Source organism: Colobus angolensis, unplaced genomic scaffold (assembly GCF_000951035.1).
Source record: "Colobus angolensis palliatus isolate OR3802 unplaced genomic scaffold, Cang.pa_1.0 Scaffold14, whole genome shotgun sequence".
NCBI classification, from domain to species: domain Eukaryota; kingdom Metazoa; phylum Chordata; class Mammalia; order Primates; family Cercopithecidae; genus Colobus; species Colobus angolensis.
Window position 1 is genome coordinate 15357253 of NW_012114488.1, and position 21664 is coordinate 15378916.

Sequence of the window (21664 nt, forward strand, 5' to 3'; positions counted from 1 at the left end):
AGTGGTTCAGTATTATTATTATTATTTTTTTTGAGATGGAGTCTCGCTCTATCGCCCAGGCTGGAGTGCAGTGGCCGGATCTCAGCTCACTGCAAGCTCCGCCTCCCAGGTTTACGCCATTCTCCTGCCTCAGCCTCCCGAGTAGCTGGGACTACAGGCGCCCGCCCCCTCGCCCGGCTAGTTTTTTTTTTTTTGTATTTTTTTAGTAGAGACGGGGTTTCACGGTGTTAGCCAGGATGGTCTCGATCTCCTGACCTTGTGATCCACCCGTCTCGGCCTCCCAAAGTGCTGGGATTACAGGCTTGAGCCACCGCGCCCGGCCAAGTGGTTCAGTATTATTATCCCCATGGTTTCCTGGCTCACACAGCATCAACATGTGGGTTTGTTTAGCCATAATGGAGCCAGCTTAAAGGTTGAAGAGTGCTGAAATACTGAAAAGATTATGCTTGTAACCCTTTTCCCAATGGTTATTAAACATGAAAATACTAAATGATAAAATAAGCTTAAGGAAACTGCCAACATTGTAAATTTCGCCATAAACCTCAGCTTGAAAGGCTTTTTATTATTGTTTTTGTTGTATTTTGAAATATTAAAGATCAGATTTTATTAAAAAGTCTTCTTTGGTGCCACGATTTGCTGGTGATACAGGAACCTGCTGTCTGCGCTGGTGTCAGCCCCATCCTCACCCCTGCCCAGAAGACTTCCTGCTTCTTTGCAGGAGGCAGAAGCACTGTTACCTACCTGTTCTTTGCGTTTTCTGTATTTGTTAGAATCCCGTCCTCAGCTCCTCACTGTAAGTCTGTTTGAGATCAGGAAAACACAGGTACATTCGAAGAGCACCAAAGTGATGAGGGTCTTGGTCTTCTCAATACCAGTTTTTATTTCCCTTCCACACGGTGGAAACAAGGCCTACGTCGAATATGCAACTCATTTCTTCAATGAGATTTATGTAGGGAATTGACAGTTAACCTGTTCTTAGGAAGACAGCCTCAAAACCAATGACTTTGAACTCTCTTCCTCTGGGCTGGGAATAAGGACATAATCATTTCATTAAAACTTGTGAGGGGCTTTGAGGGTCTTAGGAGTCACTTCAGCTCAGGGTCACCCTGGAGATGAGTGGATGTCAGGATAAAAATGTCCACCTGAGGAAAATCTTACTGAAATACACAAATGGATCGTGAGAGCCACAGTGGAGAAGTGAGTAAGAAAAGCTGGTGATGGTTGGGGGCCAGGGAGAAGGGGTCAAGGGAGGAGGAGACTGGTCAGCCCAGGAGGGAGGCAGGGACTTCCACTGAGGGTTCTTCATGCAGCCATTGTGCTGGGTGCTTTCTGTGCATTCCTGTGTGTAATTGTCACAGCACGGTGGGAGGCAGGGAATTTTACCTCCGTTAGCAGATGCAGACCTGGAGGCTCAGAGAGCATAAGCTACTGACCCAAGATTGCACAACTAGGAAACAGGGCCTCTCCTGCAGGCTCTGGCCACCCAGCCTTGTGGTGGGCCATGTGCGCGGGATGGCCGAGGCTCTGATGTGAGCTGCCAGTCCTGACCACGTTGCCTTGGTGACAGTGGGGGTAGAGTGGGAGGTGGTTTAGGTGCTGAATAAAGCTCTCTCTTTTTGTTTTTAGTGCCGGCTGGGGATGCCAGCCACCTCACGCCTGCTTCTGCTGGCCCAGGGCCGGGTCTTGGGCCATTTCCCCACTTTGGTAACCCCAAGGGGAGAGCTGCCCCTTCAGTGTCCCCAGCTCCTGTGTCATTCCAGCCCTCACAGGCTTAGTATTGAGCTGACAGCCACAGCCACGTGGCAGCAATGACGATGATGAAATTGACAATTTCAACATGCATCCTGCCTTCTCTCCATGTTTGAAAAGGTTTCATTATTTTTTTTTAATTAAAAAAATTTTTTTGAGACAGAGTCTGGCTCTGTCGCCCAGGCTGGAGTGCAGTGGTACAATCTCCACTCACTGCAACCTCCGCCTCCTGGGTTCAATCAATTGTCCTGCCTCAGCCTCCCGAGTAGCTGGGATTACAGGCACGTGCCCCCACACGCAGCTAATTTTTGTGTTCTTAGTAGAGACGGAGTTTCACCATGTTGTCCAGGCTGGCCTCGATCTCCTGACCTCAGGTGATCCACCCACCTCGGCCTTCCAAAGTGCTGGGATGACAGGTGTGAGCCACCGCACGGCCAAGGTTTCCTTATTAACCAGAATATAATTTTGTGGATGTTTTCTCTGTTTGGAAGATTAATTTTTCTCATTTCATTTCAGTTTGGGGTTTGATCATATTGGATTTTTCATTAGGAATTGATAAAATGTTTTGGAGACTTTCACAGACTGAGCATAATTTTAAAATATGCCTCTGCTGAGCATCGTTGAAAATAGCTCACACACCCTCGGTTGTTGGAAATGCATCTAGCCAGCTGGCACCTTCAGAATGTGTACCTCCTCTGAGGTCTGCACCCTCCAGCCCCCCGAGGCTGTGGGCGAGCTGGATGGGGTTTGGAGGTTGTGACCTTCTACTTGGAGAAAAGGTGCCACTGAGGCTGACTGTGAAAGGGAAGTTGCTTAAATACTCATGACCACTCCAACAGTCAGAAACAAGACCATGGACTGAAATCCCAGGCGTCCCGGAAGGCTGAAGTTCATGAAGTCTAGCATGTGGGGCTTCTTGTCTTATAGGAAGCATTAAGAGTGGTTAAAAGCATGAGATTGGCCCAGGCTGGACCCCCACAGTTACTCACCATTAGCCCTTTACACTTCACCTCCTCTAACTAAACCGTGGTCTTTGCATCTATAATATGAGAATGGCAATACCTTCCATAGTGGGTTTTTGTGAGAACTAATGGGATAATATATGCTGAACATTTTTATACTGATGCTGCAGCACTGGTTATAATTCAGAAGCCCTGTGATGTTTAACTGTAAACATTTTCGGCCAGGTGCTGTGACTCACGCCTGAAATCCCAGCACTTTGGGAGGCCGAGGCAGGCAGATCACTTGAGGTCAGGAGTTCGAGACCAGCCTGGCCAACATGGTGAAGCCCCATCTCTACCAAAATTACAAAAATTAGTCAAGCATGATAATATGCACCTGTAGTCCCAGCTACTTGGGAGACTGAGGCAGGAGAATTGCTTGAACCCAGGAGGCGGAGGTTGCAGTGAGCCGAGAGCACGCCACTGCACTCCAGCCTGGGCAACAGAGGGAGACTCCATCTCGAAAACAAACAAAAACAAAAACATTTTCATCTCATAGCAGTTAAAGCTACAGAAAGCCTTAGAGAATACTTAGTTTAATTTCCTTCTGCCTTATTTCTTCTCATGACAGAGTAAGTTACTGAGGTTTTCCATCTGCGTTTGCTTGAGTCTAGCTTTCTGTGGACTAGGTATAAAAGCTCTTGCCAATTTGTTTTTCTCTCACAGGCTACTCAGAACCAACTGTTAAATATAAACTTAGAAGCATCACTTTTCCATAGACCTGAGTTTTCGTCGTGCAACATTGGGGCTTTGAAGAGGGACTAAAGGTTATTTATTAGAGGACATAATGTGATTTACAGCTTCTTCAGAGTTTGGTTTGTTTTAACAGACATCATGTACTGGACAAAGGACTATTCTATGAAATTTTAAAATACATGAATTTTGTATAGGCTTCTGCCATACCATCAGATGATGATAATTTTTTTTTTTTTTTTTTGAGATAGAGTTTTGCTCTTGTTGCCCAGGCTGGAGTCCAGTGGTGCGATCTCGGCTCACTGCAACCTCCACCTACTGGGTTCAAGCAATTCTCCTGCCTCAGCCTCCCAAGTAGCTGGGATTACGGGTGCCTGCCACCACACCCAGCTAAGTTTTCTATTTTTAGCAGCGACGGGGGTTTCACCACGTTGGCCAGGCTGTTCTCGAACTCCTGACCTCATGATCCGCCCACCTTGGCCTCCCAAAGTGCTGGGATTACAGGTATGAGCCACCGCACCTGGCCGATGATGATTTTTTTTTTAATTGAGGACTATTTTACTTAGAGCTCGTCCCAAAGACAGTTAAATCCAGTCTAGAATACTTTCTCTCCTGTTTTGTTTCAGGAATTAGGCCAACCGAACTCCAAGGGAGTCAAAACTGAACCCAGCCTTGTTTGCTGGGAGTGAGAACTGAGCACCTTCCTCAGGCCTGCACAAGTTAGTTGCCTCGTGGAGACTCTGGCCACATTCATCCGACCTGAAGGAGTGCTGGCGATCTGAATGTAGTGTGTGCTGGGCACCAGCTCCCTCATTTCTCCTGGGACTGCGTCCACTCCCCTCTCCTCTGTGGGCACCGCAGTCCGTGGGGATTCTGTGTCCTGGAGACCAAAATATTGGTTCAGAAACAGAATCTGCCAGCTGTCCCCACTTTAGCTGTGCTGCTGTCTTTGCCAATCGTGAAGTTTTTATTTTCTTTTATTCATCTGGTTAACCTGGGCCACTTGGGAATCTTTTCTGGAGACGGGAGTTGGGGAAGAGCGGCAGAGCTGGATCCCTTAATCACTGTTGAGGAAGACTGCACTGGCATAGAGGGCAAAGCTTGCCTTGGGAGGGCATCCATGTGTTTGACTTGGAAGGGATATTGGAGTGCACCTTGTCAGTTTCTTCCTAAGGATCAAGATGCTGAAGCTGTAGTTTTGAACCCAGCCCAGGCTTCCAGGTGGAGAGACTTGTGTGTGTGTGTGTGTGTGTGTGTGTGTACACAAAGATAACTGCTGTTAGTGTTTTGGTAAGGCTTTCTTTTCTTCTGGTTTTTTTAGATTTGTGATTATTTTTTCCACATGATTTTGTATCCTGTCACTTAATACCATAATGAAAATGTATTCATTTTACTACAAACCTATTTTAGTGACACTTCACCTATTCCATTTGGTGGGTCTTCCATAATTCAGTTTTTTGTTGCCTTATGTCGGAAATACAAATTGTTTCTAATTTTTGGTGTTGGAAACCGTAGTGGTTGAGTATCTTTATACATGGGGAATTTTCTGAAAGTTAATTTTGTCCTTAAGATAGTCAGAAATTGTTTACTATTAAGTGGTATGAAGCTGTTTAAGGTCCTTATATGTGTGTGAAATTGCTTACTAAAAAGATGGATTTGTACTCACACTGAGGCTAGAAGTCCCATTTTACCTCATCTCTGTAGAATGGAGTATTATCATTAAAAACCAAAAGCCTAGTTTGGAATGTAAAAAGTAGTATAAAATAATTTGCATTCATTTCTTTGATCTCTTTTTGTATGTTCTGGATTTTGAGGTCAAAAGAGCTTCAATAAGGTGTTTAGATTTTAATGATGATGCTAAATTGGGCAGGAGCATTACTTCAGCAGTTCTTCTTGGACTGATTTCTTTGGAAGAAAGAAAGTTTTGCCTTTTCTACAACTCTGACCTGGTTGAGTGCTGCAATGTGAATATATATTAAGAACAAACACATAAACACCTTTTAAATCCAGCCTGTGGCAGAGTTAATCCCATTTCAGGTTTAGCCTGTCTTCCTGAGTTTGACTGAAGTTCATGCTTATTTCATAGCTTCAGAATTTTGAATAAGACAGAATATGAAGTCTTAACTAAGGTTATCTTGTTGCCTAATGTAATGCATTAAACTGACAGTTCTCTGTATTTAGAGAAGGATGCGGTTTGTATTCTTTCATGGGGAAATTCTGAGTTTTCTTTCATTTGCTTATGTTTTCACCAACATAGGCTGGGCAGCATATGGTACCATCTGCCTTACACCATACATAACTCACTTCAGGAGTCCCGTCGACCAAACGCTGTGCTGGAGTGTATACGCCTGGCTGTCTGTGTCTGTAGAACTTCATGGTAGAAATGGTACCTGAGAAATTCGGTGCTAGAGCGAGAGAATTTGTCTCGTTTGCACTTTAACATATTTTTATGTGTCTTGATTAGTCCATTCTCACACAGCTAATAAAGACATACTCGAGACTGGGTAATGGATAAAGGAAAGAGGTTTAATTGACTCACAGTTCTGCAGGGCTGGGGAGGCCTCAGGAGACTTACAATCATGGCATAAGGGGAAGCAAACGCAACCTCCTTCACATGATGACAGGAAGGAGAAGTGCCGAGCAAAAAGGTGAAAAGTCCCTAAAAAAAACCATCAGATCTTATGAGAACTCACTATCATGAGAACAGCATCAGGGTAACCACTCCCATGATTAAGTTACCTCCCACTGGGTCCCTCCCACAACACGTGGAGATTATGGGAACTACAATTCAAGGTAAGATTTGGGTGGAGACACAGCCAAACCCTATCACCTCATCTCCATCCCACACTTTGGGAGGATTACATAGTTATAGAAGGTGAAGTACATGTGAGTGTTTGTGACTGCATTATTTCCCATTTCTGAGTCACTAGCAAAAAAGTATAGGTTAGAATGAAAACATCTGGGGGAGGATGCTTTAACACATTACAGGTAAATTAAAGACAATGTCTTGATCTAGATATGTAGAGAAGGAAAACTGAGTTGACCATCTCATTGGCTTTCCCAGGAGAGACGAAGTCATCTATCTTAGATGCTCCTTCTTTGCCTTCTTGCAAATGATAGAAAAATCCCCCATTACTTGGGAGCTCCCTGTTGCAGGTATCCTGGCAAGTGTTTCAAATGCTTTACTATGCTTGATCCTTACAACCACCTCATGCTGAAGTTTATTGTTCTGATTTTACACGTGAGGAAAGTGAGGGCCAAGTAAGTTAATCAACTTCCATAGCTGTAAAGTGGCCAAACCTGGATTTGTAGCCTGACTGCCTGACTCTCAGTGCCCTCTCCACAGCAGAAGCTCCAACAACTATGCTGCATTCCCCCCTGACCCCCGTCTCACACACACACATACACACACACAGACACACACACATGCACACATACATCAGTGCTTGGTTTCCAGGTGGTCTCGCGTTGCCTGCGCATTTCAGAATTTCTCTTGTCTGGTGGTTTGGATGATCACCTTTCTGCTCACTTTAATAGAGCATGTCAACCCTGTGGTCCTTCCTCAAGTTGGCAAGCAGTGTACCTTTTCTCCCTCAGAGACTTGCAAGTATCTCACCTTTGTGGCATATGCCCATCATCCGCCCACACCTAACCTTCACGGGGGCTGGGAAATGGAATCTGTCCAGTTCTGTGTCCCGAATGGGGTGGATTTCATTCTCATCATAAAAAAGGATGATAAAACACAGAGAAAAAAAGGAAATCAACCATAATCCTTCTGCCAACATTTAGCCACTATTAATAGATAGTTATAGATATAGTAATAGAGGTAGGTATGAATGACATATATGCACACATTATTATTTTACAGTTAAGAATTATACTTCTTTGTGAGCTTTTCCCACTCAGTGTATCCTAATATTCTCTAAAGGTCTATACCAGCTGACTTACCCGCTTTGGTACACTGTTGGCTTATAGTCAACATCCCCTGTGTATTTAACCCCCTTTGTCTCTCCCATCCTTATATGAATGACTCAGTTTTTACATCCAAGTGGTGCTGAAGGAGACTCCTTCTGGTATTTAGTAAGAAGCCGTGCTAATGTTAATGACGGTTACCTACTTTCTCAAACAGCCATGAGCTCCTTTCACACAGACTCATAGCCAACACTTTTTCAATGTGTGCCCTTGAGGACTGCCAGAGACTTTGCCAGATGATTGGCTAAATTCAGTATCTACTAATCTACCAGTGGCCTGGGAAATAAAGGTAATTTGGATTAGATTATGTCTCCTTGAATCTGTTATGATTCCTAGTGACAACTGCTTTTCCTCTGTGTTTTAAATGCTGGTGCAGTCATTTTCAGGTGATGTATATTGAGTTCATGGGTCAGGTGCTGCCTTCTGGAAAATTCCAATAATGTATCCAGATAGGGTTTCCTGGCATTTTTCCTATTCTCTATGATTTAAAAATGTCTTTGTGTTTCCACAATTTTTGCATGTTGCCTTAGTTTCCTAGGTTGTAGTTTGTCTGGGACTCATTATCTGGAGAGAAGCCTCCCCCTGCCTTTTATTTATTTATTTTTGTTTGAGATGGAGTCTCACTCTGTCACCCAAGCTGGAGTTGCAGTGGCACCATCTTGGCTCACTGCAACCTCTGCCACCCAGGTTTTTTTTTTTTTTTGAGATGGAGTCTCGCTCTGTTGCCCAGGCTGGAGTGCAGTGGCATGATCTCGGCTCACTGCAAGCTCCACCTCCCAGGTTCATGCCATTCTTCTGCCTCAGCCTCCTGAGTAGCTGGGACTACAGGCACCCGCCACCACGCCCGGCTAGTTTTTTGTATTTTTAGTAGAGATGGGATTTCACCATGTTAGCCAGGATGGTCTCAATCTCCTGACCTCGTGATCCGCCCACCTCGGCCTCCCAAAATGCTGGGATTACAGGTGTGAGCCACCACGCCCTGCCAGCCTCCCAGGTTTAAGTGATTCTCCTGCCTCAGCCTCCTGAGTAGCTGGGATTACAGGCACCCACCACCATGTCCAGCTATTTTTTTATTTTTTTTATTTTTTTTATTTTTAGTGGAGATGGGGTTTTACCATGTTGGCCAGGCTCGTTTTGAACTCCTGACCTCAAGTGATCTGCCTACCTTGGCCTCCCAAAGTGCTAGGATTACAGGTGTGGGCCCCTGCTCCCGGCCTCCTGCTGACTTTTAATGTTTGCTATAAGCCCTCATCGGGTCATTTGTCTGCCCCCAGAGGTAACTGTGCCGGCTTCTGCAGCCAGATTTCATTGTGTGAACTTGTTGGAAGTGAATTCCCAGTAGGATTTGGCCTCCTGTACTCCCAGCCCTAGGGTCTTTCAAGGTCATGGGGTGAATCTCAGGAAAAAGTAAAGCTTAAACGCTGCTTCTGAGCTCACTGATGGGAAAACACCTGCTGTTTCATTTCATAAGTACCAAAACCCAGAAAAAGGCAATACATCATCTTTGCTTTGTCAAGCACATGAGTTCATCATTTTTGACCTTGATAGTAAGAAGCATCTTCTTTTTTTTTTCACAGAAATATGGTATAGCAGCAGTTTCCTAGTTCTCTGTTGATCCAGAAACTCCATGAGTACCGCTCTGATATGCTCAGAAACAGCATAAGTTCTTTGTCATATCCTTGCCTCGTATAATAAGCTACTGAAGTGGATTTGCTGAAAAGTCTCTTTCTGTCACATTGTAGGTACTTGCAAAGCTAAAAGGGAAATAGGCAAAGTATTTTTGAAATGTTTCTCTCCAGCTATTTTCATCGCTGGCCAGATATTTATACCATCTTTCCTCAGCATGACATGAACTTGGCTAATTGCCACATTAGAAGACAAAGTGCTGTTTTATTCAGGATGGGAAAGACGCTGATATGGTTTGTATCTGTGTCCCTGCCCAAAGCTCACGTTGAATTTGTAATCCCGGCCGGGCGCGGTGGCTCAAGCCTGTAATCCCAGCACTTTGGGAGGCCGAGACGGGCGGATCACGAGGTCAGGAGATCGAGACCATCCTGGCTAACACGGTGAAACCCCGTCTCTACTAAAAATACAAAAACTAGCCGGGCGAGGTGGCGGGCGCCTGTAGTCCCAGCTACTCCGGAGGCTGAGGCAGGAGAATGGCGTAAACCCGGGAGGCGGAGCTTGCAGTGAGCTGAGATCCGGCCACTGCACTCCAGTCCGGGCGACAGAGCGAGACTCCGCCTCAAAAAAAAAAAAAAAAGAATTTGTAATCCCCAGCGCTGTAGGTGGGACCTGGTGAGAGGTGATTGGATCACCGGGGTGGAGTTCTCATGAATGGTTTAACATCGTCCCCCCTTGGTACTGTATAATGAGTGAGTTCTCTTGAGATCTGGTTGTTTAAAAGTGTGTGGCACCTCCCCCATCTCTCTCTCTCTCTCTCTCGCTCTTCCTCCTGCCATGTAAGATGCCCACTCCCCCTTTGCCTTCCGCCATGAGTAAAAGCTTCCTGAGGCCTCCCCAGAAGCAGAAGCCGCTGTGCTTCCTGAACAGCCTGCAGAACCATAAACCAATTAAACCTCTTTTCTTTACAAATTGTCCAGTCTCAGGTATTTCTTTATAGCAGTGTGAGAATGGACTAATCCAGATGGGTCCCCAAAACCTCTATCTGGAACGAACTGAAGACCTATGTCACACATTTGCCCTCCAGACACGCCCTGACATAACTCAGCCATGTTTCTTTTAATACTCAGCCCTCATTCTAAAGTCAGTTAAATTATTTAACACCTCACAGCACTTCTGGTTCTTCTTCAGAGGATGCCTTGTCTATTCTTGTTTTGGCGTTTGCATATAAATTTGAGAATCCGTGTAAGTTTCACAAAATCAAAAAGCAATAGCCTCTCTGGGATTTTGAGTAGACTCTGTTGTCCCTTTTTTTTTTTTTTGAGACGGAGTCTCGCTCTGCCGCCCGGGCTGGAGTGCAGTGGCGCGATCTCTGCTCACTGCAAGCTCCGCCTCCCAGGTTTACGCCATTCTCCTGCCTCAGCCTCCCAAGTAGCTGGGACTACAGGCGCCCGCCACCACGGCCGGCTAATTTTTTGTATTTTTAGTAGAGACGGGGTTTCACCGTGTTAGCCAGGATGGTCTCGATCTCCTGACCTCGTGATCCGCCCGCCTCGGCCTCCCAAAGTGCTGGGATTACAGGCGTGAGCCACCGTGCCCAGCCAGACTCTGTTGTCCCTTTTTACTGATAGAAAAACTGAGGTGCAGAATAGTTAATGTGCCCAAAACAGGGTTCCAATACACAACCAAGAAGAGAGAGAGCAGAGCCGCAAACTCGGGCAATTGAACTCTCAAGCCCACATGCAACCACCACACCCCCAGGCTAGGAAATGGGCCTTGAGGACAGAAGTGGAGCTGAAACTTAAGACCCCAAACACATCAAGCCTTGTCTGATTTCTCTTTCGGCTCCTCTGCTTGGGGTTCCTCTTTACACTTCACCAATGCCATGTGAGAGTCTGGTTCATGCATTATTAGTGAGGGTTTTACCGGAGGGCATATGGTAAAATTTCAATTTACCTTGAAATCTTATAAGGAAAAAAAGAATTCTTAATTTTTCTTCCTAATGCCCTAATATTAAACTGGCCACTGAGGAAGGCAGTGTTTAATCCCCTGCATTTCCGATGTCAGCTGGCTTCCTTTTCTTAGTGTAGAATTGGCAAAGCAATGGATTTGTCAAGTAATTTACAAACACTAGACCCCAGAAACCTAGTGAAAACTTGAGCTTGGCCTGACCGGATTGTCTTGACGCTATTAGTGGTTAATCCGGGGACAATGGGCAAACTGCATGAATATTCAACATCAAACTGTTACTGCTGCCAAACTGCAAACCCATGTAAACCCCTCCTATTTATGTGGCTCCCAAAGTCAAGTGCACTGAGCGGGGGCTGCCAGCTTAACGCTTATTCCTCAGTGGGAGCCTGGGAGTGTTGAAACTCAGTACGGAGCTTTCCAGCCTGGAAATGTCTGTGGAAGTGCTGTCTGCGAAGGCCAGAGATGTGAGGATTCAGACCCTGCAGGGCCTGGATTTGTGCCAGAGAGTGGAGCTTCTGGGGCCTAGAGAATGGGATGTCTCAGTGGAGCTAAGATGATTTCAGAGAAATCAGGCCAAAAGCTTCTTCCCATTTCCCTTCTATCAGAAATGTATAGGAATCTTGCAAGAATGCAGCCTGAATTCCAGATAGTTCCAGTAAGTGCAAACATGCCTCTCTGTGACTCTCCGTATGCCTGAAACCGTCCTCAGAGCCAACCTGCATGGCCCAGGAGTGACTGCACTAAACGCTGTGCTGTCTTCTGCCCTTGGGGTAATTTCTGGGCTGCTCTGTAAAGGGGAGTTCTGAGCCCAAGAGAGCTCCTGCCTCACATCTCAGGAGCAAAACACTCCTGACACATGCAGGAGAAAGAGCTCAGAGTTAAAACTGGCCCCCAAGATCAGCTACCGATTGTGGCAAGCATAGGCAATTGCCCAACCTCACCATTGCCTTAGTTTCTTATTCTGAAAAATGGGATGATAAGAATACTCATCTGGTGGGATTCATAGGAGCCTTAAAATGAGATCATATGTGTGAAACTCTTATAGATGCCCCTCAATTTATGATGGGATTACATCCCGATAAATCCATTGCAAATTGAAAATATTGCAGGTCAAAAAGGCATTGCATACACCTCACCTGTCAAACATCATTGTTTAGCCTAGCTTGCCTTAAATGTGCTCAGCACATGTGCGTCAGCCTATGGTTAGGCCAAATCATCTTACACAAAGCTTATTTTGTAATAAAGTGCTGAAGAGACCATGTAATTTGTTGAATACTGTACTGAAAGTGAAAAACAGAAGAGTTGTATGACCTCGAATTAAAATTTCTCTGAATGGATCTTGCTTTTACACCGTTGTAAAGCTGGGAATTTTCCGTGGAAGCGTAAGTGGAGGACCATCTGTATACAGATTGTTCATTATTAATAAAGATTGTAACCATTTTAGGGCCTCTCCACTATTATTGTTAGAAAGTTTGTTGTAACATTAGACGTCTTCCTGGGGTTGTCTGCAAGGCTCTTCTGCTTCCAGGACAAGCGAGTCCGCTGCTCTCAGCTTTCCTTTTCATCAGAGTATTTGAAACTCCTGCCCTTTTCCTCAAAGGAAACCGTTTATTTCCCAAACTGTAAAGTCATTTCATTATTCTGTTTTGAGCTGGAGACTGATTAGAGGACTGTGAGTCTAACTGTATGTGTGTGTTGAGTTTCTTTCTGATTTCAGAACCCTTAAGGATGTGTGTGTGTGGTGTGTGTGTCTGCGTGTGTGGACCAGGGTGTGGTGGGGGTAGTTTTCTTACCTTCATAGTTATTTGTATTTACTGATGTCCTCAAAATTGAGCCCTTGTCTACCTTCACTAAATCATTCTACAAATATTTTTTAAAATTAAGCTCCCACCCTGTGCCAGTGATGGCTCTCATGTGCTGGAGAAACGGTGGTGGTTTTCAAGTAAATGCCTCCCTAGTCCTGGGTGCTTGAGGGGTGGCACCCACTCTGGGTATGTCCTCGTCCTTGTCCAGGGCAGGCTTGACTTCAGGGCAGTCCTGCTGGAAGTGAGGGGGGAGCGGGGATCTGGAGGAGGCACATGAGAGAAGGGAGATGGCATGGGGCTGGGGGTGAGAGAATGGGGCGCAGGCCGCGATGGCAGCAGGAGGGGAAGCCGGATTTGTGGCCTGTCCTGTGGGCAGCCATCACTCAAGTGGTACCCAGGGCTCCATGGCTGGCTCAGCTACTGCCCAGCTGGGAAGCGGTGAACCCTGGCCGAGTGGCTCCACCTTCCAGGCCTCAATTTCCTCATGTGTAATGAAAGTACCAACCTCAGAGGATATTGGGAGAATGAAAGGAAGGATTATTGTTAAAGGGCTTAGACTATGCTCGACAGGAAGTAAGCACTACATCAATGTTGGCAAAATACAGATAAATAAATCAACTAACGCACAATGAGTTTAACCTCAAGTGTATATTTTTCTTTTCAGAGCACTTTTTTTTCTGACTCTAAAAGCACATTGTGTTTTTGCTAACATTTCCTATTTGTTTGTGTTTTAGACGCCTTCCTGAGTCCTGGATCTTTCTTCCTTCTGGAAATCTTTGACTGTGGATATTTATTTATTTCTGAATAAGAGCGTCCACACATCATGGACCTCGCGGGACTGCTGAAGTCTCAGTTCCTGTGCCACCTGGTCTTCTGCTACGTCTTTATTGCCTCGGGGCTAATCATCAACACCGTTCAGCTCTTCACTCTCCTCCTCTGGCCAATTAACAAGCAGCTTTTCCGGAAGATCAACTGCAGACTGTCCTATTGCATCTCAAGCCGTAAGATACTTAAGATTCTATATTTTTGTCTTTATTGTGGGTGTGTATCAGAATTACGGCTCTTGATATGGATTCACTAGGCTTTCATTGTGTGCTGAGCTGTTTTTTTGTTTTGCTTTTGTTTGTCTTAGGTTTGAAATGGCTATTTTGTTCTCAATCCCCCAAAATTATTTTTTGAATGAATAATGCCAGTAGCTCAAAATTCAACAGCCACAGACAGGTATACGACGAAAAGTAAATACGTGTTCTATTAGTTTCTTTAGTTATCTTCAGAACCAATCAGTATTAATTCTTTCTTAGTTATCCTTATAGAAATAGCATACATATAGCTCTTATACTTGTAAACGCATGTGCATCTTTCTGTGTATATGTCTATATAGATAGATACATATACATACATATATTTTTTAAAAAATGAGTGGCAATATACTATATTGTTTTCTTCCTTGCCTTTTTTCTTCAGCTTTATTATTTTAAGATAATGGATTCACATAAAGCTGTAACAAATAATACTGAGAAATCCTGTACACTCCTTGGCCAGTTTCTCCCTCTGGTAGCATCTTGCACAACTGAAATAGCATATTCCAACCAGAAAATTGACATTGATACAATTCACAACCCTACTCCCATTTCTCCACTTTTAAGTACACTCATTTGTGTGTGTGTATGTGTCTGTATGTTTGATTATGCTAGGCCATTTCAAACATGACTAATTTGACTGGCCTGAGTTTCAACAATTGAAAAGATGAATGAGTATATTGGGACATCTAGAAATGCATTTTGCTGTTGGTGTTGATTAGCCTTAAGCCTATACCTATTCTCAAAAGTAGAGAACGCAGTGTGATATTAATAATGATATATGTAGGTATGAATATATTTTAAAATATGAGCTTTTAAAAAATTTGGCTATTAAGAAATATCAGCTATCTAAGATTATGCCAAGAGTCCAAAATTGTTGATATATTTTTGATACCATTTAAATAAAATGGCCAAATTTGAATTTGAATCAAAACAATTCAAGCTATGTATAATTATCCAAGTGGATTACCACTGATCCAGTCTTAGTTGTTAAACTTCAGAATACTAACTTGTGAGGAAAAAAAGTCATAGACATATCCTTATTTATGACTTTTTTCACCAACTCAGAACTTGCAGATATGCCTGATACTATTTCAGATATAGTTTGAGTGCAAGACCTTCCATGTCTTGTATTATAATGCTTTACAGAAATATGTCTTGAAAGTCTTCATAAGATCCTAAGATTGAGTTATCATTGTAAAACAGCAACTTTAGTCTATTTGTCTGTGGCCCGTTGGGTACAACCACCAATTCAATCCAATACGACGCAATGTACTTTTCCTTGTCATAGACGTCACTCAGCAATGGTCTCCTAGTATGTATGCTTCTACGGTGGTATAGAAAAAGGAAAAACTTGTCCAAACAGCGCAGAGACAGTAGGAGATGATTTGGACAGGAACTGTAGCTGTTTGAAGAGAGACGAGCTTTTGTAATCAAGGGAAAGGAGATAGTCGACTGAGATTTAAAAGATGTTTATAATTTTAAATGTCTTTTTACCCTCTAGCAGTTGGTCTCTATTTAAGCAGAATTTAAACTTAACAAAGCAATACTGATTACGCTTTTCACTGAAACCTGCATTTACGTGACTCGCATGCACCTATGGGGATTCCAAACTCTGTTAGTTTGCAATGTGAAATCCTGTCTGTTTGTACTGTGATAACCTCTACCCAAATTTCAAGTGGACGGTTAAGAGTTGAGCTTCTCGTTTGGAGTTAAGAAATAAGAAACAGGATCTGGAATCAGAGTCCACGAGAGCACCGTATTTTTCTTTTGATTGATGGTAAAGATATGCTAAGTTTATGGCAGGATTGTGGAGATATTTTTCCCAGGATGCGTTAGCATATCTGTTTCTGGTGGAAATTAAGATGGGCAACAAATTCAGAAAGCAAGGCAGATTTTTCTCCATCACAAATTAATTATTTAGAACAAACTCCAAATGAAACTCAAGAATTAACCATCTAAGATAACTGGCATTTCAATGTGGGTGCAATGAAGGGTGGGCAGTCTAATTTCACTGAAGGACCTAGAAGCACCTCCATCCAGGTATACCCAGTGATGCTCTGTGCCTTCTTCCCCAGAGGAAGCACCTCCATCCATGTGCACCCCAGCAATGACCTTTGCCTACGTCCCCAGAGGAAGGCTTCCTAGGGCTTTGGGCCAAGCAATAGTAGAAGCATTTTTAAAAAATCTGAAGCGGGAAGGGAAGATTTCTCCCTCTAGAGGAGCAGTCCTGGCTGCTGGGAAAAGAGAATACTGTAGAAAGTGAGGATCTGGTATCCCCATACGTGTTAGCAGGGCTGTTCTCTTCCTGCTTCCTTTTCCTTGCTCTAGATAATTGACAGACTTCCTCTGTCAATTATTTCACAGTAACCAAGGCCGTGTAAAAAGAGTGTTTAGGAAACCTTGCTGGGCCACTGATCAGCCAGAGAAGGAGACAGTTGGTGGCGAATTCAGCAGCTTAACTAGGAGATGACTCTGCAGCGTCTGTGCTGTAACTCTCCTCTGCTTCCCTCTGACTTAAGATAGAAACTGTTCATGCCTTTAATTGTGTCTTCTGGCGTATGAGTCACTCTGAGCTTAGACAGTCATGAGCATTCATCATTTGCAGCTGATTTTCTAAGGAAAAGGCAGAAAAAAATGTTTCCTTGAGACACGGAGCCCTTCCATCTGTGTTCGCTTTCGTCTAGCAGAGCTATGTCTTTGTCTCTTATCTCATTAAATATTTGTTAAGAGCTTGGTGTGTTGACAAGTAAGTTCAAAGCGGTTACCAGCCCTGGTGTGGTAAAGCTCTCATGCAAAAGGCCATGCTGATGTAAAAGACAAATAGAGACAAAACAAGCAGTAAAGACAGCCTGGGTAACAGCAGGACACACCGAGACACCGAGCAGAGAATTTTATTCTGCTGGCAGCAACCAACCTCCTGAATAACAAGTTCAAAGTAATATAATCTCGATGGATGATTTTTAGAGGGTCGCTTTGTCTTATTTTTGCCTAGATTTGTAGAAAGGAAAGGCCAAGTCAGGCTGGCTTGGCATGCTGAAGGAGGAAAGGAGGATGGAGCCAGCTTCTTTAAGGTAAAAAGAAGGAAGAAAGTTAGAAGAAGAGGGGTGAAGGGTAGAATTTCATTGCTTTTCCACTAAGCAGGATGTGCCATTTAATCTCTAGGGAAAGGTGGCCAAGACTGGCTTTTTTTTTCCTTTCTGACATTGTGGATTTCAAAACAAAATAGAAAGATTAGGAGAGTCTATTAATGTCAGGGTTAAAAAAAAAAAAAAGGCCGGGGGTGGGAAGGATTGCCGATGACCTAATTGTCCTGGAAAGGGCCAGTGAAATGAAACACAGTGGACACCAGCCTCATTCTACAGCCCCCAGCCCTGGTGCTGTGCTTCCAAATTCCATGTTGACCATCCCCACCCCGCACCCCCAGCCCTGGTGCCTTGCTTCCAAATTCAGTGTTGCTGTGAACAGGCTTTATGAGCTGGAGCCTGCCACTGAATATTCCTGGACTATGACGCTTATGGTTTTAAACGGCTGTTGGATGCACAGCTACACATCTTCCTTTAATGGGCAAGGCCACATGGTGGCAAGAAGGGAGTGAGAATTTGGAGTGCCAGCCTGCAAAATTACACATTCTGCCCCCCCTGCTACAGGCTCCATCCATCGCCTTCGGTGAGCCACGTAAACTCTCTGAGTCCAAATAACGGGGCCAATCACAATGGCTGCTTCAAAACGCAGAATGAGATGCTCCGTCTGAAAGTGCTTTAGAAATTCCTTAAAGTACATCACATTTAGGATGGAAATTGGAATTTGTGTCCATGGACGGAGGAAGAGTGGGGGCGTTGGCAAGGGTGTCTTGATCTTTCTTCCTATTGGTTCGTTACTTGGACAGGTAACTTCAAAACACTCAGCTCCATTTGAAGTAAAGGGATGGAAGAGTTGACCAGGCTTCCAATCGTTTTCTAATAAAGGGTTTAGAATTTTTGATTTTCCTCTTGGGAAGTTGTTTGCTTCCTTTTCACCACCCCCACCGCACCGCACACTTGATGTGTGTTTGCCGCTGTATTTGTAGAAGGGTCACAGGAGGAGAGTAAGCTCCATATTACCTCTTACAACACGACTGCGCGTAGTGGTGAGAATGGTATCTGTGTCTCCCTGGTATAATAATAAACATTTGTAACATACTCCAGGATGTCTAAGTCACTTCAGATTTGCTACTCTAGAAGGGATTTGGCAGTGACCGGGAGGCCTGGCAGAAGTTGGTCTGCTCCTATCTGGAAGGTGGGATCAGGGCCTGGTAACAATCAGGAACAGTGGCAGGAAGGGCTGTGCATGCAAGAGGACTGGGAGCTCCCAGTTGCTGGAGAAAGTGCAGAGCAAGTCATGTAATTAGTGGAACCTGTCTGAAATTGACGACCACGGAGAATGGGAGATCTCAACACTGCTTTCCTGAGAGGAAGCAGGTATTCCGCCCAGCCAGAGCCTTGGGGCGAAAAGGCGGTCAGGTCTTCCATCTGGGTTGGGGACTTGTGCTTTTTAGTCCCTCCTCTGGGCAAGGGTGCCTCCATTTTGAGTCTGTTCATGTGCTTATTGACCAAGGTGTCACCAGGTAGGTTTGAAAACCTAACAAGACAAGCTAGTGGAACAGAGCAGTCTTTGGCACATGAGTCATAACATGAGACCTACTAGACACTGGTGTTTCTGAATCTCTGCCCTGAAAGGCGTGCGAGCTGTTGGTTTTGTGTGCTTTCCTGTCTATGCCATTCTAATCCCAGACACTAGCAGACTGATTCGCTTTTCTGCCAGCACTGGAAACTGTCTCCAGGTGTGTGACTGCCAGGCGACCTGCTAGGTGAGGCCTGAATTTGGATTTCCTCCTCCTTATGGACAAAGTACTTTTTGCACACGGGATTATCAAGTTGTAAAACAAAACAAGCTTTCCTTCTCTTCCTTCTTCCTTCTTCTTCCCTGCTTTGCCTAGGAGCTCCCCTGAGGGAGGTCATCTGTCATTCTGATGGCCTTGGGATGATGCTGTGGGTGCTGGGCCAGCACTTTCATTTTGCTGTCATTGCTGTATATTAACCCACCATCAGCAGGCTGGGGACACTCCTACCACCTGCAGACCCTCCTGGCTGGCAGCACAGGGAAGGCAAGGTGACCTCTCAGGAGCCTCCGCTATGGTAACTGAGGGCAATCCTGGCCGCATCCATGTGCGATCATCTGCTTTCATTCTATGTGTTAAAAGTCTATACCAAGTGAACCTAGCTCTCCAGCGCTGCCTGGCTGCCTTTCTGACTCTCCGAGAAGTGAGAAAAGACGGAGGGCAGCAGCTTCCTGATGTGTGTCAACTTGGCCAGGCAACAACTGGGTGTGGGCCACCCCCTGACCCCACAAATGAAAATACAAGGGAAGTCTGCGGTGTCGTCGGTAAGAAAGCTGTTGATCCCCCAAAGAGAGCATCGCTGGTTTCCAACCACTGCATGACCTTGAGAGAAGCAGTTTGCTCTGCTAACTCTGCAGCCGGCTTCCTCTGTGCCTCTCCTCCCTGCCTGATTAATGACAGGGCTGCTTTTTCTCATTTCAATCTCAGCGGAGTTTTCACTCTTTGAGTTCCAAACAGGTTTTGACTCCTTCATTTGTCCCAATAGTTACTCATCTCTAAGATGTCAGAAAAGGAGTGTCCCTGAGTGGCCCCTGTCCTAACCCTTCATATCACTGCCTTCGAGCCTGTCAAAATATAGGGTTGGGCAGGACCTACTGGCTACCTCTGCTGGGAGGTCACAGCCTCAAATTTGGTTCCCCTCTTTGAAGGTCCAAAGAGTCATCCGTATCAGTTCCCAGATGGTGATCACCTTCCCAGATAACTGGCTGTGGGTGGACATGATCCTAAAACTGGTGATCTCGCCCTTCAAAGTAGCTGCGCAACAGTGGCTTTGGTGAGTCAAGTCAGATGGAAAGGCATTTAAAAGACCCAAGCCTCTCAGACCCGCCCAGGCCTCCTTCTGCCTGCGGGTGTAAGATTCTAACCCAAAGGCAAAACCCTGCCCCCTGGACTGAGCAAGGGTTCCAGGAGTTTTATCTGTTGGGACAGGCTTTTCCTCTTTTTACCCTGTCACCTGCGGGTACCTTTCACTTCTGAAGTGTGTCCACGCTGCACAGCTGAAACAGGCAAACACAGCCTGCCTTCACCTGGAGTCGCACACCCTGACGGCTCGACATCACGAGATCCCTCCGCCTCCAGCAGTGACGGGCTAGTGGGGGTGCTTCCAGAAACTGACGAAGAGCAACCTTCCTTGTTTTCTTTTCTAGTTCTAAGGGGTGTATCTCCTGGGAGACCTCGGGAAGTAACGGGGAATTGTTATAAATAAAGTTTCGGTGCTGCAAAAGAAATAGCACTCGAATATAAAATTTTCTTTTTAATTCTCAGCAAGGCAAGTTACTTCTATAGAAGGGTGCGCCCTTACAGATGGAGCAATGGTGAGTGCACACTTGGACAAGGGAGAGGAAGGGGTTCTCATCCCTGAAGCACATGGCCCCTGCTGCTCTGTCCTTCCCCTATTGGCTAGGGTTAGACCGCACAGGCTAACCCAATTCCCATTGGCTAATTTAAAGAGAGTGACAGGGGTGAGTGCTTTGGCGGGAAAAATGGTTATGACAGAGTAGGTAATTGGAATGAGTCAGGGTGGAGTAGGTAATTGGAATGAGTCAGGGTGGAGCAGGTAATCGGAAGGAGTCAGGGTGGAGCAGGTAATCCAAATGAATCAGACTGGAGTAGGTAATCGGAAGGAGTCAGGGTGGAGGAGGTAATCCGAAAGAGTCAGAGTGGATAACCGTGCCCAGCTAATTTTTATATTTTTAGTAGGCAGGGTTTCACCATGTTGCCCAGGCTGGTCTTGAACCCCTGACCTAAAGTAGTCCTCCCACCTCGACCTCCCAAAGTGCTGGGATTACAGGAGTGAGCCACTACGCCCGGCTGCAGTCTGGTTTTCTAAAGATCTTACAATCTCTTACAAAACGAGTGCTACCTGCCACATGTTATACTAATCAGCATTAACAGGACAGAACCATCCATCCATCCCATGTTTGGGCATAAATGGACCTTGTTCTGTTTTCTCCTCTCTTAGTAAAGCTTTATGGATAGTACAACAAACAAACAAACAATAACAAAAGACCATATGAGGCTAGCAAGTCAGCATGCCAAATGGAATGTAGCAGAAGCAATCCAGAAATTGCTTTAATTTAGATCTCACTTAAAATTCTTTATCAAGTTAAAGAATTTAAGTATCTGAATGTACATGATACTGGAATGATAGATGGGAGAAAAATGAAAGAATCACGATCTGTGCAAGCTAAGAGGAACAACACTTCCTGATTCTGCCTTTTTATTAGCCAGCTAGTATTTATTGAGCACTTACTGTTTCAGGAATTGTTTTGAGTAGTTAGGCACAGAGAGTTTAAGTGACTTGCCCAGGGCCACACAGGAAGTGGTGGGGCAGAGATTGGGACCAGGAAGTCTTTGAGTGAAGAGCCTTTCACTTTAGCACAACCCAGCCCTGCCGTGCATTTGAGGAGCCAAGCTCTGGAGGTGAGGCCATGTGTCCAGCTGGTCAGTGTAGTAAGTGATGTGCTCTCAAACCTGTGACTTCTGAGGTGCCACTCCACGAGGCTATGGAATAAAAAGAGAAGCACAGTCATTAATGGGCAGCTATTTTCAGCAGCCGTCGTTACACTTGCTACATTTGTCATGTGTTGACTACGTATTAAGCATTGTGCT

The 21664-nt window shown here is 45.0% G+C and overlaps 1 protein-coding gene across 1 annotated transcript in view; it reads left to right on the forward strand.

The window, feature by feature from the left end:
- AGPAT4 (1-acylglycerol-3-phosphate O-acyltransferase 4) overlaps nucleotides 1-21664 on the forward strand; it is a 155645-nt gene that overhangs the window by 31922 nt on the left and 102059 nt on the right. The window contains exon 2 of the mRNA XM_011934983.1: nucleotides 13549-13815. Within this exon, the coding sequence (XP_011790373.1) occupies nucleotides 13638-13815 (178 nt within the window). The 5' untranslated portion in view covers nucleotides 13549-13637. The remainder of the gene's footprint in view (nucleotides 1-13548; nucleotides 13816-21664) is intronic.